The sequence below is a fragment of the Zeugodacus cucurbitae genome, chromosome 3, assembly GCF_028554725.1.
Source record: "Zeugodacus cucurbitae isolate PBARC_wt_2022May chromosome 3, idZeuCucr1.2, whole genome shotgun sequence".
In the NCBI taxonomy this organism is placed as follows: Eukaryota; Metazoa; Arthropoda; class Insecta; order Diptera; family Tephritidae; genus Zeugodacus; species Zeugodacus cucurbitae.
The window spans coordinates 4,949,496-4,965,968 of NC_071668.1; the positions used below are offsets into that span (position 1 = coordinate 4,949,496).

Sequence of the window (16,473 nt, forward strand, 5' to 3'; positions counted from 1 at the left end):
ACACTAGTGTACACGCAAGTGCAACTAAGTTTCTTAAACAAATTTCTGTTTTTATCAATATCAATAAATAATAAATTCCATTACATTCTTAACAATACAACAAACAAATGCTTGAACAACATTTTTCTTAAATTTAACAAACTAATTTACGCCATATGCTCATCGTAAATTTGGTAAAACTAAGAAAATGCACACATACATACATACGCGTATGCATGGTATGTAAAACATTCAGCTATAGGTTAATCGTTGGTCAATTGGTTGATGGTTAGTTGGTTTATTGGTTGGTCGGTTAATTTGGTTTGTTGGTTGGTTGGTTGGGTTAGTGATATAACATTGATGGATTTTTGATGGTTGGTGGCGTTGGTGGTACATGTGCTGGTGATACTTATTGGTTATATGCTGTTGATGTCGGTGATGGTTAACGCTTGGAGTTGTGTCATTTTGTTTTTCTTTTCTCTTTTCTCTTTTATTGATTAATTTGTTTATTCGTTAAATCAATTCTGTTTAAAATTTATGCTTTTACTCGACGCTTGCATCACGTTTATCAACTACACACATTCCACGTTGGGGTTTAATTGCAATTACAAGCAGCACATTTGTTGTTGGGTTGGATGTGACGGACGGTTGGTTGGTTTATATATATATATTTTTTTTTTAATAATTTATTTGCCATGATTTAGGGAAAAGAATTTTGTAGATAAATAGAAAAAAGGGTAATTTTAATATTTTTCTAATCAATTACAATGCAGCACAAGTTCTATACATTACACTAGAAGTACACAAGTGGAAAATTATAAATTTTCAATTTACATGCATGTTTTCTGCTTCATACTGATATAAATAAAGAGTTTCAATAAAAAATAATAAAAAAAAATAATAAAAAAAATTTAAATAAAAAAAATTTAAATAAAAAAAATTAAAAAAAAAAAATTAAAAAAAAAAAATAATATAAAAATACACGAAAAATATGGTAATTTGTAGAAACTAAAAATAAATTAAATTTGCAATATTGTTTTAAATGGTGTTATGTGAAATTTTATTTTCAAATGAATTATAAATAAATTTGTTTTATTTTAGTGAAAATACAGCAACTTCATATATATTTTTTTATATAGTTGAGTACCAATGCATGAGTAAATACATATTAAAACGGCTGAAATATACACAGTTTTTGAAAAAATAAAATAAAATTTAATAGTATAATTTGTATTATAAAACAATTTGCATTAAATAAAATATAAAAAAAATTTAATAATAAAACTTGCATTAAATAATATATAAAAAACATAAATATGTGTAACAAAACCAAATCAATAAAATCTATACAAACCCATATAAATCAAAAATAAATAAAAACGCAAAATATGATTTTTTATATTTTATTTATTTTTTTTTTAATTTCTCCAAAATGAAATTGACAGTTTCATTCTAAATTTTTACCTTTACTAAATTAAAGAGAAAATATATCGTATAATGCTCGTGAAAATAATAAATAATATTAACATAACAGGCCCGTTGGATATACATATATGTAAAATTTTATTTGTAAAAAATTAGCATAATCATAATTATTAATTAAGAAATTAAGAATTCCGCCAAAAAAAAAATCAAGTAGAGTACATTAAAGCGCCGAAAATATTATTTAATACATACGAGTACATACTATAAACATATACAGACGTAAACAAAAAGTGGAAACGAAACGTATTGATTTGTTGTTGGCTTTTGTTTAATCCATTTTTTTGTTTTTATCAACATCATTACGAGCTTGATTATCATTCGCATGACCATGATTACCATTGACATTACTGACACGATTACCATTGTCATTACTGACATGATTATCATTGTCATTACTGACATGATTACCATTGACATTACTGACACGATTACCATTGCCATTACTGACACGATTACCATTGCTATTATTGGCTTGATTACCAGTGACATTACTGCCACGATTACCATTGTCATTTGCATGATTATCTTGCCCGTCATTTCCGGTATTTTGTTTACGATTACTTGTCGTATCGTATGTATTTGCATTAACATTCTTTCTATGTCTCTTATAGTATGAGTCTGAATGTAATCTGATTATTTTGACTGGTTCATCATCAATTTCAAATGTTTCTGTATTTTCAACTGTTTCTTCGATTACTTCATTTTCACTGAAAAAGCATACGAAGACGTTGCACGATAACTCCAATAAGTTCAAATAATAATAATATGAATAATTGTAAGAATAATCATAATAAAATTGAGTATACTGCCGCCATTACTGAATTATTAGAATGTTTATTGGTATTTTATTTAAGAATTTAATTGAAAATACAAAACTTGAAACACAAACGAATTTTTCTTGTTTTTCTTGCTTTTTAACTATGCTGCAGCTGCGCAGTAGCAACATATGCAACAATATAATATACAAATGCATTTCGAAAGTGTTGAATGAATGATTTTTATTTTTTTTTATATAGTTAAACTACTGAGTCTGCACAAAATCATTAAACTCCGCTCAATAGTTGTTGTTTTTTTTTGAATTTTTATTTGCATAATTACTTTTCAGTTGCTTATGCTTGCTACAGCAGCATACAGTAACAGTTTCTGTTTTCTGTTTGCATTTGCATTTTCATTACGTTTGCGTATACATATCTATATATATTTAGAAAATAATAATCATAAAAAGTGTAAACGTGTTTAAAAATTAAGCAATAAGTACTTAAAACAAAATTAACACTCTTTCATTTCATATTTATGACGCATGATTTGCATTCTACATTTACCACTGCATTACAAAAACAAACAAAAGTCATGAACTTTTCTTGCTAATTACTTTAATTTATTACAAACAAACAAAAAAAAAAGAGAAATAGCAAAAACACAACTACATGTGAGTGAAATTCAAACAAAATTGAAATCAAAAATCTGATTTATTACAAAACTAGTACACAAAATTATAAATTAAGCACAAAGTACTGATAAAGTAATCAGTAATCATATATCAGCTACAGCAATACATATTTGTGTGTAGAATTTCTTCAATTTATTTTCAACGTGTATTTATCTGCTAAGCAAAATTGCGTGTGCCTTCTAGTATTATAACAAACAAACGAAAAAATTTCAACAAAAAAATGTGTGTGTTTTAGACTGAGAACTGCATTGTCAAAATGTATTAAGTCTCTCTTTTTTCAACTGCAAATGTGTGTGTGTAATTAATATGTAGCGTATATACTATATAGTATGCTTGTGTGTCTATGACTTCTGTTAAGTGTATTTGTTTGTTTGGTTGTTGTTGTTTGTAACTTAGATTTTAAAGAACTTAAGTGGTTATTACTAGCGCTTCTTCCTTTTTGTACGTATCAAAAAGAGAAAAATTCATGCAATTTTTGCATTGCGGAAATTACATACTTTTTTTTATTATACAATTTAATTTACAATTAAGTAAATCAGCTTTAAATTTGTTAACTAAATTTTTTCTCTTCTTTCTTCTCGCTAAGTTTCATATTTTATATATATAACGTTTATTAAATTGATTTCGTACTTCCTCTCCTCAACGTCTTGTATTTAAGTTTACACACGAAAAACATGTACGCCTCTCACAAAAGAAATATTGGACATAATAACACTACGGAAGGAGAAATCCTTTTAGAACTAAACGAGCAGCGCGTAGCAATGTGTAAACGCATTTGTTAAGTTATAACCGTTAGATTACGGCATTACACGTGACTTTAACTTTACGCTTATAAACTAGTGATTAACAAACGCCAAATTACGTTCAACGCTCGTCGACTTATTGCGTTCGACTAGCGCGTCAGTTTAGCGACTAACACAAAAATAAACGTACGAAATAGAACCAAAAAAAAGAATATGTTGCTTTTGTGACAAACGACATTTTCCATATGTCCATTGTAATGTGTTGTGTTGTCTTGTTTGTTTGTTTGTTGTTGTTGTTGTTGCGTCTGAATGTCCGATTATTTTATTTTACTATTTATTTAAAGTACATAAGTATATTCTGCGTATATAACTGTACAGGGTACCTGCCTTCGATTAGCACAAACTTAAGAACTGTTGTTTTAATTTATATTTTTAATTGTTGTTGTTGTTGTTGTTCTGTGTCTCAACTCAAAAAATGGTAGTGTAAATTGTGTGTGTTTGATTGCTTGTGAATTAAAAACAAAAAAAAAAAAGAATCTTTACACCACTAACTATCTGTCTGTTGTTGTTGTTGTTGTACATACATGTAGCGTTTTAACTGGTTGGCTTTTGGTTTGATTTTGTAACACTGCTAACACAACTACATGTCTGTTTATACTTGTTTTGTATGTACATATGTGGGTTGGTGGTTTTGATGGTAGCTGGTTTAATTGTGGTGGTGGTGGTGGTTGTTGTTGTTGTTCTTTCTTTCATTCATTGTTTCTACAAAACTTACTGATCTTGTGGATCTGTATCGCTTTCTTCCAATTCACTCTTGTTGCGTCGCTTTTCGTAGATAAGAATGATCGCACAGAGGATCAGTACTTCGGCGCAGATACCCAGGAAAGGCCATAAGGCGGCGAGTTTGCCTGCGGTGTGCAAATGAAAAGCAATTGTCATAAATATGTATGTAAATAATATGTAAAGTAACGGCAAGTTAACTCACCCTTAACACGAACATATGACATATCACTAGCCTTATCATAGCCGGCATACTCATTGGCGTCATTACGTCCAATGCATATATATTCGCCTCTATCATTAAGGCTGACATTTTCAATAGACAAAATTGCGTTTTTCACTTGATTATCATCGGGTTTCAAAAAATAACGTCCTGTGCTGTTTGAGAGTGTCAAATTACCTGCGCAAGAAATCCAACAAAGTTCAAAAGAAAGTCAAATAAAGTATTTGCAGTTAAGCAGGCAACATACCAATCTTCCAGGACAATTGTGGGTCTGTACCAATAGATGTGCAGACAATTGACAATTTCTCACCCTCTACAACACCGGTATTCGAAGGCACTCGTACAATAACGCGAGCTACAGGACGAAAAATCAATTCAAGTAATGAAACAAATAAGAAATTCCATTTTTAACGAATATAAAGTCTCATCTCTCTCTCTCTCTCTCTCTCTCTCTCTCTCTCTCTCTCCCTCTCTTTTACTTACCAACTACATTAAAATCTTTCTTCTGATCATCGGCTACACAACTGTAGAGACCATCATCGGCGACATCTGTTCGGTCAATAATGAACTTTCTCTCGGCCGCAATAATTCTATAACGTCCAGCAAGTTCTTTGACTTTCGCAACATCCGTACCGTTTTTCTCCCTGGAAAAATTGTAAAAGAAATGAGGTAATGTTAGCGTAAATTAACCGTTAATAATATGCATTGGCATGTAGTATAAACACTTGGACCAAAACAAATTGCTGCTTACAAGACTTAAAGCAGAATCGAGTAAACTGTACGGGTTATTTCAGAAAACTTCAAAAAAAAACTTTTATTCAAAAAAAAATTCATCGTATGCAAAACGATTTTTCTTTGTCATATAGAAAATATAGCAAAAGATACAAATTCTACGTTCACATCGAAAGCTGTGGTAAAAATCTTCAAAAAATTCATTTGAATTGGCATAGAGGCGTTGCATAAGCGGAGCGAAAATTTTGACAATTTGATATTGACCAAACCGCTGGTCATTTCGGGATTTCGAAACGTATGTGCCTGCATTACCACAGAGAATGGCCAATCAAAATGGGCAATTAATATTGCAGGCTTTGCAAACTCTGGAAGAACCCGCAACGGTCATGAGAATTGTGACACATATCGCCGACACAGCTGGCGTAAGTAGCGATTCGCAAACTGATATTTATTTATTTTTTTTTTTTGCTTAAGAATTTGAATTAAATTTTCCATGCAGGTTCATCCCAATGATGTGAAAGAATCAGTGCAAGAGACATTGAATGGCGGCGTACGTTACGGCTATATACAGCGCTCCAATCGCAAATACTATGCGGCGCCTGTTGACTTGGAAACCATAACGGGTGAGGAGTGTAGTGATCCGGAAGCTGAAACCAATAAGGATGATAACAAGGATAATGGCGAAATGGAGGATCGTGGCGGTAGGCGGCGTAGAAGACGTGCAAGTCGTAGTCGCAGTCGGAGCCGACGTGGCTCACGACGTCGACGTCGACGTTAAGCCATTTTTTTGAAAAAAAAGGCAAAAACAAAAAAAAACGCCCAATTAATAATGAATAATTTGAAATTTTGTATCTTGATGTGTCTCGTCTCTCTCTCACTCTCTATGTAAGATTGTCTACGGTGTTTCTATATATATCCATGTATATTTTGAGAAAATTATGATAATGTTTACAAAAAAACAAAACATATTTTTCTGATAAAACTCGTATAAATATAGAGAAAAAATAACTGAATAAGTGTGAGAAATCTTTTTTTAATTTTAATGAGTTAGAGGTAGTATAATTTTAGTGGCACCAAAGACATTGAGCTTAGGCAGAAATTGAGTTTTAAAGCGCTCAGTACTATTTGAATAATCGTAAAATTGTTCACTGAACCTTGCTTATATACTTTTTGATTATTTTTGTTTTTAAATGAAGAAATGTGGCCAAAATAATTGAACAATTAAAATTTTGATTGAGAAACCAGTTTTTGCCCTTCACACTGCCGGCTACTAGGTAAACGATTAGCTGTTATACATTTTTGTTTTTGCTTTGCATAAGAAGTTGATAAGTTTCATTAGCATGCAGACGAAGAACGTATATATAATTCCAAATACGGTCTTTGTCGCAGAGTTGCATTTCATTTTCAAACGGATTCAAATTCAATTAAAAATCAATGCAGATTTTTATTTTGTATGGTAAATCGAACTTAATCAGCGTTTTAATCGAGCAGAGACCGGCTAATTGAGCAATTAGCTACTGTGTAAAACGACTATTAACGAAGCAAATTTAATATCGAATCATATCATCAAATCGAACGAAACTTTATAAACTCGACGCTCTCTTGAGACCATACAAATGGTTTTTAAACACTTCGCGATACTGAAAGAGTTGAAGAATGTTCTTCGAGACAATTTTATTGGACTTATGTTATATAATAAATATAGTAACTTTTAGCAACGCCTAGCGTGTTTAATATAATTTAATAAAAATTGTGTGCGTAATAGAAATTGTATCAAGTGCAAACGTTTTTGGTAACTTTATTGTTAAAATTAAAAAAAAAATATTTGAGGTTATGTGAAAATTAATTTTATTTATACACTTTAAATTTTACCAAACTATTTTTTATTTATTTTTTTTTTTTTAAATAATACTAAATAAATTTCGACACTTACCATTTCAGTACATAATCACCAGCTTTGGTTATGTTACAGCTAAGTACTAGAGGTGATCTGATTTCATATACTTTTAACTGATGTTCTGCATTATCATAGTTTGGCACCAAAAATTCAGTATCTGTAAGAGAATTGTGCGAATATGAAATTATTGCCATTGATATATTTAACTACATACGTATACGTATGTATGTATATGCATAAAGAAAATATAAATTATGGTTTTCCATTAAATATCCATTAAATACATCATAAACTCATCGATGGTAAATGAATTTAATGTTGTGCTTAAATTTTTTTTTATTTTCACTAAGAAAATGTTATGATTTATAAATTATGTATATTAAAAAAAAAAATAATAAATAAAAAATAATAATAAATTAAAATTATATTTATACATAGTTTACTTAGAAGAAAAGAAAGAATAATTACCATAAATACATAAGTAGAAAAGTTAAAATAAATAATCAAAGAAATCGGCACTAGCAAATAATTAAAATAGTTTAACAAAATACATTAACTTACACATAGTATTGGGGGAAATTGGTGGAAAATAAAATAGTAAAAGCGTAATAACACTACATTTACATATACATATAGACGAGTATAACGAGAACGGCATGATATTATATAGTTAGTTAGATAGTGTGTGTGATCGAAGTTGATGTGAGAATATTGTTTTATTACATAAAAATAAATGTGTGCTTAAGAAGTGTGTTTTGTAAACGATTTTGTAATTTTCAGCAAAAATAAAAATAAAATTAAAATAAAAAAATAAAATAAAAGAAGAAAGTACATAGTTAATGGAAATATGTAAGCATTTTTTGAGCGTTTTTGTTAACGAAAATTTGCACTTGCTCATTGATATAGTTCAAATTTTGGCTATGAATCTGTGCACGGCTATATACAAATATACAGATATGTAAATATGTATGTATGTATGTATGTATTTGTGAATATTGACATTTTTTTTGTTGCTAACCATGCTACATACATATGTAATATGAGTAAGCATACTGCTTGCAGTTATTTGTATTGTTGTTGTTGTTGTTGTTGTATGTAGACATTATGTCATAGTGGTGGTGATGGTGATGATGATATCACTTTCGACGAGTTTATTGAATAAGTTGCGAATAAATGACTGCTAATAAATACGTTGGTATGTGTGTATGTCTGTATATAATAGTATATGGCGGCTGGCACAGAATTTTAAAGACACTTTTATGGTTCAAACTTGGCCTGAAATCACATAATTTCGGAAATACTTTATATTTGTAGTAATTTGGTTTTTGTTTTTGTTTTTGTGTGTTTTGGGCTGTACATACATATTTCTTTACTTTGTGGCGTCAGTGAAAAAATGAGGTTATATAAACTTTCGTTTTGTTTTATTTTAGTTTTGTCTAATCAAAACCGAGCGCATTATTATGCGATTAATCATACAATTGATGGCACTAGCGAGTAATTGTGTAAATAGCTGCAAACTTTGCCTATTGGTGATGAAGCGAATTTCAGCCAACTCTTGTTTTAACGGTAAATGTATGCTAACCTCAAAATGATATGTGATATTGCTCCTCAATAACTATATATATGGCATAAATTCTATATTTTTTTATAAGGTCCGTGGCATAATGTAATGATTTTCAAAAGATTTAGCAATTTTTCAATGAAAATATTTATATTTTTTATATAACCTAATGATTTTCATAAAGTTTCTAAAATTTTCAAATAAAATATTTCTATTTTTTACATAGTGTAATGATTTCCAGAAGACCCTTCATTAAAAAAAAATATTTTTTAGTTATTTTTTTCAGTTTAGTTTTCATTAGAAAATAAGTATTTATATCCTGGTGAAATTTGCATTGACTAATTGAGTTCAATTATAAACACAGGGTGTCAACTGTCTTTAATTGAGATGAATATTCCTATACACACACTTCATAAATAGTATTTCCAATATGTTTAAGCTTTCGCTAGAAGCTGCTAAAATCCTTTTTATTAAATACAGATCCAATTTAGATGTTACACAAGTCCTCTTCCTTCATTTTCCTAAAGCGTTAATTAACAATAAAATATTATATTTTTTCGATTTTCAAATATATTTTTAATAGATCGCACGTTTTAAGCAAAGCAAATGTTTATACGTACAATTACAAAGCTTTTGTTGGTTATTTTCAGATTTTAATAATAAACTGCGATATAGCGATGAGCATAATGTTGTTTACCTAAATATTTATAATATTGCTAAGTTTTCATAACAACAATAGAGTGATAATCAGAACGAGTAAGTTTGCTTAGTAATTAAATAAGAAAAAAGAATAGAGGCGCACAAGCAATAGCGAAGGAGAAAGAAAAATTAACGGCTTATAAAACCATATACAAAAAACAAACAACAAAACAACGAAACAACCACATTAAAAAACATTTTCAAATTTAAATAGAAAAGTTGAAAAAAATGAATATATAAAACGAAACATTCGAAAGTTTAAGTGATAAAGATGAGAACCAATTTCAAATTCGTATCCATGGGCACGATGGAACGATGGGCGAAGAGAGATGGCACTGTTTGGTAGTGGTTGTGGTGGGGGGTGGATTGATTGTGATGACGTTTGTGAAAGCAAGTGAACACTGAGACTGAGATTGAGACTGAAATGCGTTGATGCGTTCGTTTTAACTGAGTTTTATATTCAATCTTGTTTTTATATATACTTATATTTTTTTTTTGTTTTTTCATTTATTTTTTGTTTTTGTACTTTTAGCGATAAAAGCTAAATGGTTAAGGCTCACCCTTGCGGATTGGTGGCACTTGTGCCATGCGTGTGGGTTGTGGTGACAAAGATGTGCCCGTCGTAACCGCGGTCACACCAGCTATTGAATGTCGTTGTTGTTGCTGCTGCTGCTGATTTATAAACTGATGCGGTGGATAGGTTTGCAGTTGATTGCGCTGCTGCTGCTGTTGTTGTTGTTGTTGCTGCTGGTAAACATCCATTGGCATCATCGTTTGCACACCAATTTGTTGTGGCGTGAACATTTGTGTCGGTTGTTGGTAGTTTGGCGCGGCTGTTTGCAGCGGAAATGTGGATTGTGTTTCGACCAGTTGATAGCCGTGTGTCGTCAAAGGATTGCTATTCATGTTCATGTTATTGCTATTGCTGGCAGTGATCCCGTGACCGTGATGCTCCACATGATGATGTGGAGGTGTGAAAAATTGCGCGACTGGCGCTACTGTGGTGGATAGCATTGTTGTGCGTGGTGGTGGGAAGTTCGGCATTGGTGGATATTTGGTGTTCGCACCACCACCGCCACCACTCCCAAAGCCGCGACTGGGCGCCGTTGTTAATTCACCGTACTTTTTTGGCGGCGTCATATACTCCAGATTGATAAGGCCTGTGTCCAGTTCACTGCCTATGCTGGCGCCTTCGCCGCTGCTATCCGGCAGCGTTAAGGATGGATTACCATCGAAGTTTGTAGCGTTTATATAAATCAGTTTGTGTTGCTCGTCCAGTTTCGTTGTTTTCAGTTGTGGCCTTTGTTGTTGCTGCTGCTGCTCGTGCTGTTGGTGATGATGATGATGCTGTCGCCGGTGTGTTGTTGTTGTTGTGGTAGTTTGTGTTGGCAGTGGCATGGCCGGCGATACGTCCACCTCCATGTGTGGCTCCCAAATGCGCGTGAAAATATCATCCGCCGAACTGGGTGTCAGATCGTGTATCGTTTCGTAGGCCGAGAGCGTCGACAGATGGCCACCGTCACTGTCACCGCCGCCGCCGACACCACCCGCTGTTACCACAAACGGTGTATACGTTTGTGGATGTGTTGGCGCCTCATTGGCGCTGCGTACGTGCAACATATGGTAGCTTGTGTGCAAATTGTTGCACTTGTACTGACCCTCGTGCACTTTCAGTGCGTGACGCACGGAAAGATGCGCCTCGATTTTGTGTTTCTCACCTTGAGTGTGGAAAGTTGGAGTTTTAGAGAAAAGATTTAAATTTGGTGTTGAGTTTACTTTTTAGCTAAATTTTTCTTTTCTAAAGACACAAATCATTTTTCGTTTTCAAAACTATACCTAAACAGAATACAACTAATTTTGAGGGTGGTGGGGGTTGGGTCAACAAAAAAAAAATTATTTAAAAACTACGCTGTAATATTTTCAATTGATTTGGAAAATAAATGGTAATGTGTGCCAGGTGAATCAAAAAGTAACCGGTCGAAAAAAACCAAAATCGAGACTTATGCATAAAAAAATCGTATAAAAATGGCGGTGCATAGATTTGTCAATGATCCATTGTAAGAGATTTTTGAACGATCCATTGTCAGATTTCGTTGAGCGAGTTAATGAACGAAACGAATCCGAAAATAGAGTTCCTCTAAAAGTTGTATGAACCGGTTTTCGAAACTCATGATTTCTAGAATTTATATCGATTATGCAGTTTGTTAGTTTTTAAATCTTATAATCTTATATGACAATACAAAAAAAATGATCGACGAAAAGGTCACATTGAAGCGAAAATTGCAATTTTTGCAATTTTTATTATTCATAAGTATTTCTATACACTTAACCACAGTTAAATACAAAAATGCCTCAGAAAAACATATTGAAAAATTAAAGAAATACATTAAAACCAGAGAAGTAATTACTTTAACCGCGATCTCGTGGCGATTTTTGTTATTTCCATGGAGTTTGATCCAAGCTCAGATTATTCGCTAGTTTTTGATTCACCCTTTGAACATTGAAACCACACACACTAAAGGCTACAGACATTAGCGAGCAAAAACTGCACTGAAAACTTCGATTTTTTTAAGTGACTATGGTACTACTTTGCTAGATCTAGAAAAAAAAACGTAAATCTTAATCTTTGGAATAATATTGAAATCATTTAAATTGGCGCTTCGCGGTCTACACACAGCTAATTTTGAACTAGAACCAAAAATGCCTAAAAACACCCACAGCATGGTTATACTCACCCTCAATGGCACTCTCCGACAGCGTGTAGGAGTGCTCATCGCGTCCGTGGCGTAGATTGTGTCGCGTTATTGGCTCGCCATCTTTTAGCCAAAATATGGGTTCGGCCAAGGGGACTATGCATGTGATTGAGAATGGCTCGCCAATATTCACATTTGAATCGCCATAATAAATCGCTGTCTCATAGTCGAAATCTGCCAAATCTGTGTTGACATTTCATGAGCACACACATATCGTTGTTGTTGTATGTGCATATTATATTTATGTAAATTGTTGTTGTTGTTACGCGTAGTTGTTGTTACATTGCATGTCATGTGATAGAAACGCAAAAAAAAAGATTGCGTGTTTCAGCATTTGAAAATTCGCCATTTAGTTGGGACATCATTTCGTTTCGTTTCGTTTCGTTTTGTTCGATTTGATTTGGTTTGGTTTGGTTTGGTGGTTTCGTTTCGTTTCGTTTCATAATCCACAAGAAATGTTTGCATGAACGATTCGCATTTAACACAGATTTCAGTACATACATACTTGTAATTCAATTCAATTCAATTCAATTTAATTTGTTTTTGTTGGGCTAATTATACGTTTTGCAGAAGGTTGAAATTCGAGGAAATAATTATAAAACCAAAATGAAAGAACATAAAAACTTGACTAGTGAAAAATTAGAAAGGAATACAAAAAAAAAAAAATGTAGAAAAATAAATCAACAACAACAACAAAATAAACACACACGCTACACTTACTCGGGTTTATATAAATAAGGAAAATTATTAATGAAGAGTTAATTAAATTAGTTTATATATGTATGTAGATATTATAAAACAAATTGTATACATATGTATGTGTGTGTATGCTTTGGAATGCGTGTTGTAAACAAATCGTGTCTAAACGTTTCTATGGAAGTGACGTAGTGAGGAGTAGAGTTAAAAATGGCAATAATAATAAAATATTTTTAATTTCAGTATGATTGCGCGTGTCTGTATGTATATTTAAATATTTATATTTTATGAAATGTTGCTTTTATTTATGTTTAGTATACTAATATAAACCAATTAATATGATTGCATATTTAATATGCTATATAACACACGATTTAGCTGAATTTAATGTTGTAGAATTTCAATTAATTTTTGTCAAATTTATTGGATTTCAGCACCAAGTTGAACGTGTCAATGATCGTTTTTATGAATAACAAATCGTAAATATGTATCTATGCATATATGTAAATGACGTATGAGCAATTTGTACATATGTATGTACACATTCTTGCAGCATGAAATAAAAAAACATAGTCCCAGGTATTTTTGAACGCAAACCCAAAAAAAAAAATAGACTACGAAACGTAACAGATGTGTTAAAAATAACGCGTCAATACATTAAACGATGGGCGTTGAGTTGGAACATAAAAATGTGTGTTTAACAATAATGAACGGTACAATAGTTTTTTTTGTATGTAGCAGAATTAGAACAAGTGATTTTATATAAACTTTTATTTAAATAATAATGTGAGCGCTTTATACTAGAGTTTATGAATTTTGTATAAAAAGTATTTAAATAAACAAAATAAACTTTGTTTAACCAAAAATTTCACAGCAGGCGACGAACACGTGTGTTTAATATTACACACTCTTTGCACACCGGACCAAAAAAATTCCGAAAATTCTTTGCTTATCACACAAGTATTAGTCATGACTATAAATTGTAGTCAGTTTTGTCGCGTGTTAGAAATGAAGGGGTTAGGGGTAGTCAGGATTTTCAAAAAACCATTTTTTGTTTTTTGCATTTTCTATAAGTGTAATATCTTAAAAATATACTCTGAAAATTTGAAGTTTAACCGATAATTGCTTTTAGAGTTATTCGACAAATAACAACGAGCTCTGGGCACTCTAACACGCTAGTGTGAAACTTTAAATGTTTTTTTCTCAAAACTATGTTTTTTGAACTGCTGACAACTGTAACTCGAAAATCGCTCGGTAGATTTTAATGAAATTTCTACAGCTTTTAGAATGCATAATAAACTCAGGCCTGAACCAAAGTTTTTTTTCAAAAATTTCGATTTTTAAGACCAATTAATTTTTTCCAGAAAATCTAGAAAAAATTTCCTGAGGCCGCCATTTTGTTAATTTTTGAAAAAAAAAAGCTTCGAACAGGGCCAGGATTATCTATTTATAAAACTAATTTTTTTATTGGATTGATTTTAGATGAATCTCCAAGGGCTTATGATTGTCACAGCAAGGACCTTTTTTTGAAACTGGGTCAACTTATAATTTTTTTTTTTCAAATTTTCGTGACTTTAAGTCAAAACATTATATAATATTGCCTTAGTATTACTTTCGTAAAATAACATGATTTAATAGCAAAAAAAAAATTACTGAAAATTCTCAATTTTTCGTGTCTCTACCACTAACCTCTTAATTTAACGCTTTGGCAAAAAATATTGGAGAAGTAAGTAGTGTTTGGTGTTTCAGAAAGTTTCCTCTTTCACTTGAGTATCACTAAAAGACACTTAAGAAGAGCGGCAGTAGTATGGTCTGCTAAGTTGTATAGTAAATATTATGATAAACAGACTTTTCGAATAAAATCGAAAACCAGACGTTAGCAGTAAAAGAAAATAAAATCTAACCTCACTATTAATTATAATTATTGTACACTTGAAACTGCACTGCTGCAGGCTGACTACTAATTACCACATTTCAATTAATTTAGTATTCAAGTAACGCATTGGCTTAACACAAAATATGGTCACATAATATATATATACATAAATATGTATGTATATCGAGGCACAGTAGCCTAATGACAAGTAGTGCGACCGAAATTCTATCAAGTTTAAAATTTGCTTTACGATTTTCTTTGCTTTAAATCAATTCCTCTACGACTACTAATTAGTTTCTCAACAAGGGCGTGAAGGCGTACACTTGAATATGTGCGAGCAAATCGCTGAAGTGTGTTTCACACTCTTGAGAATTTCGGCTGTATCGTCGTATACACTGGTATACTATATAGCAGTTAGCATACAACGTCTGCATAATGAGTGTAGCTGGTGTAAATATGTATGCGAAATGCCCCTTTCACATGACACCAAATAATCTAATTTATAATTTCATAAAATAAAGAGTATACGCCTATAACTGACTCGAGACAAAAATTATGTGAACGTCGATAGACACACGAGTATATATTTAATTATAAATATATATACAGATGCGTGTATATAAATAAATATTAATACATAAGGATGTAAAATTTCGACCGACTTGCGTGGGTGCCATTAAAGCCAGCTTAGAACTATTTTAGTTTATCAAAGAAAGTATCAGCGACACTCTAACTTACAAACACTGAATTTTGAATATAAAAAATATAAATATGAATCGATTTTTTAAATGAGAGATTAAAGCTCATGACAGGAAGTTTGTTTATCCTAAATATATTTTCCTAATATTTTTGTACAAATTATGTTGATGACATCACACGAAAAATACTCTCAATATTTGCCACAATTAACTAAGCCAACATATTTTTAAAGGTTAAATGTCGCTGTCGACTTTTTAAAGCAAACAAAAAATATGTTTAAAACAATAACAATTTGTATTTTAACTATATTTTTATGCACAACTACAGGCTTGCAGCTTGTTTTACTAGCGAGTGAGCATGAAAGTCTCACATTAATTTTAATTAAAAAGCATACATACACATAACCATGTCTGTCTCTCCGTGTGTGTGTGTGTACAATATATTAGCTGTGGTGAGTTATGAATGTGCTATAAATTTTGAGTAACTCGAGTATGCGACAAAAATATTTAAGAGCGGAAATAACATGTAGAAAATATGGCTAAAGTAAATGAATATAAAAACAAAAAGCCACAAACAATTGGCATTTCGTAGCACCATGGCAGCTGGTTGGCCACAAGATTACGAGCATACAGAAATACAATAAAATCCCTGTAGAGAAAATCTACTAAATTCATGTTTAAGATTTCTTTTTTCATTGAAGATAGAGTTCCAAATTGTGTAAAGAGTATTGCAAAAGTGTTTTTTTAGGTTAGAGTAACCTCCTTCAACATTTTTGAGCGAAATATACGAATTTTTGTGTGAAATAACAGTTTTATGGAACATTATTTATCAGGTACTGAAGTACAGTAGTTTTCCGAAATAACGAATATTCGTTTTAACGAAAACCGCTTATAACGAACA

General features: G+C 31.5%; 2 protein-coding genes across 2 annotated transcripts; one reads left to right on the forward strand and one right to left on the reverse strand.

Moving 5' to 3' along the window:
• Window positions 1-1,762: 1,762 nt before the first annotated feature.
• On the reverse strand, window positions 1,763-12,498 carry LOC105214162 (uncharacterized; the record flags this gene model as incomplete). Its single annotated transcript, XM_029041621.2, has 7 exons — window positions 1,763-4,565; window positions 4,643-4,837; window positions 4,908-5,015; window positions 5,144-5,304; window positions 7,326-7,446; window positions 10,110-11,267; window positions 12,285-12,498. Coding segments are annotated over 7 exons (2,094 nt in total), but the record flags the coding sequence as incomplete, so codon positions are not given.
• On the forward strand, window positions 5,463-6,419 carry LOC105214161 (uncharacterized). Its single transcript, XM_011187414.3, has 2 exons — window positions 5,463-5,814; window positions 5,892-6,419. Exons 1-2 carry the CDS (start codon window positions 5,713-5,715, stop codon window positions 6,168-6,170), a joined length of 381 nt encoding a protein of 126 aa, XP_011185716.1. The 5' UTR covers window positions 5,463-5,712; the 3' UTR covers window positions 6,171-6,419.
• Window positions 12,499-16,473: the final 3,975 nt, after the last annotated feature.